The sequence below is a fragment of the Penaeus monodon genome, chromosome 32 (genome assembly GCF_015228065.2).
Source record: "Penaeus monodon isolate SGIC_2016 chromosome 32, NSTDA_Pmon_1, whole genome shotgun sequence".
In the NCBI taxonomy this organism is placed as follows: domain Eukaryota; kingdom Metazoa; phylum Arthropoda; class Malacostraca; order Decapoda; family Penaeidae; genus Penaeus; species Penaeus monodon.
Genome location: NC_051417.1, coordinates 7440274 through 7441842, shown reverse-complemented (window position 1 = coordinate 7441842; position 1569 = coordinate 7440274). Strand labels below are relative to the sequence as shown.

Genomic DNA, 1569 nt, shown 5'->3' with positions numbered 1-1569 from the left:
ACTGAATAAGGAGCAGCTAAATTTTGGAGTTTGTGAATGAACAGCAAGAAATCAAATTTGTCTTTTGTTTTACTGTGGTGAAACAAGAAAGAAATAATCTCTATCGTCTCTTCATGAAAAAAATAGTGATGATCCATAAGTCTACAAAAGCCAAGACTACAATTTCATGCAAATACAGTACATGCTACACCAGGTCACTGATGACAAGACTAATGGCCTTTTCCCATTCATTGCTGCACCTTCTCCATACTGTGCTTTAATCTCTAAGGTATATATGTCAAAGCTAAGCTTTGTAGCATGTACAAGTGGTGCAGCAACAAGGGCAAAGAACCTTCAAGTGATTGTGGACAGCATTGCCTAGCAAAAATTCAACACATGAGGATAAGTTGAAAGAAACTCTGATCTTATAATGACAGTGAATTGATTTCTGATAATTCTAGCTGGGAAGCCAATTATCTTTGGAAGAGCTTAACATCTTGCAAGTGATAATGGTGATTCTCCACTGACTGAGACCTTAGTTATTGTAGTGGCAAAGCCGTTCACAAACTTTACGATGAATACCATATGGGGATATGATGCCTCACAGAAAACTACAGCTACTAGTGTTTAGGTTTTTATCCCACCCACCCCAACCCTATCTAAGTAATGCTAAGAATGAAGATGATAGACTAGCCGTAGCTTCTCTGTGACACACCATGGCTTATAGTCAGTGAGCTAATGGGGCTTGAGGCAATGATTGCCGGACGTGAGAGAGTAGGTGGCCGCCCACACAAACCGTAACACGTACCGCACTAGAAGAGCCCGGAGGAGGGCCAAGGGAGCCCCTGGGGCTGCCCCCCCCTCTCGGCTGGGACAAGCCACCAGGGGGAGTCCCTGGATGAGAGCCTGGGCTAGATACCCCAGGGTCTGCCAACTGAGGCTGTGCACCCGAGATCTGCCCCTGGACGGGCTTGGGGCCAGTGGCAGAGGAGTCCCGATGGAACTCTGGCGGCGGAGGGCGCTGTATCCAGTTGTACTGCCTCTTCTCAACCGGCACTCCCCATCTCTCCAACTCTATGTACTGTTTTCGTGAGACAATTAGACCAGTTTTCATAAATATCAATAATTGGAAGGACCTGCAACATCAAAACCCATGCGTTATCAGGAAGATGCCTGCATTACCTGACCTCAGCCAACCCCGCAGCAAACTGGAACTTGTTGTGGAGACTGAAAATATTGCCAAGATATGTCACGTATGTCATTAATGTAAGAAATGAGTATGGGCTAAGGGGGTGGGGGTAGGGGAGGGGGTAAGGAGATGATTCACGTGGTCAGACAGTACGGGACAACACACCCAGGCAAGCAAGGTGCTCTTTAGACTCGCTTACTTGGTTTTTGAGAGAAGAGTAACAGTCCTTGCACACGACCACCGAATGCCCATTGTCCACCACCATGCCCCCAGGCGGTCGATTGTGTTCTTTCAGGAAGGGGTAATCCTGGGGAAAGAAGGACGCTGTTAGGCTTAAATTCTTTTAAATTGATACTTGCTATTAATACTTTAATCAATGATTGTATATTTGGCAGTTGCTC

The 1569-nt window shown here is 46.0% G+C and overlaps 1 protein-coding gene across 1 annotated transcript in view; it reads right to left on the bottom strand.

Annotated features, from left to right (window-relative positions):
• The window catches only part of LOC119593411, a gene marked incomplete in the record, with an annotated part of 49183 nt that overhangs the window by 6715 nt on the left and 40899 nt on the right, over positions 1-1569 (bottom strand). The window contains 2 exon segments of the mRNA XM_037942341.1: positions 788-1060; positions 1368-1475. Coding sequence (XP_037798269.1) covers positions 788-1060; positions 1368-1475 — 381 coding nt within the window.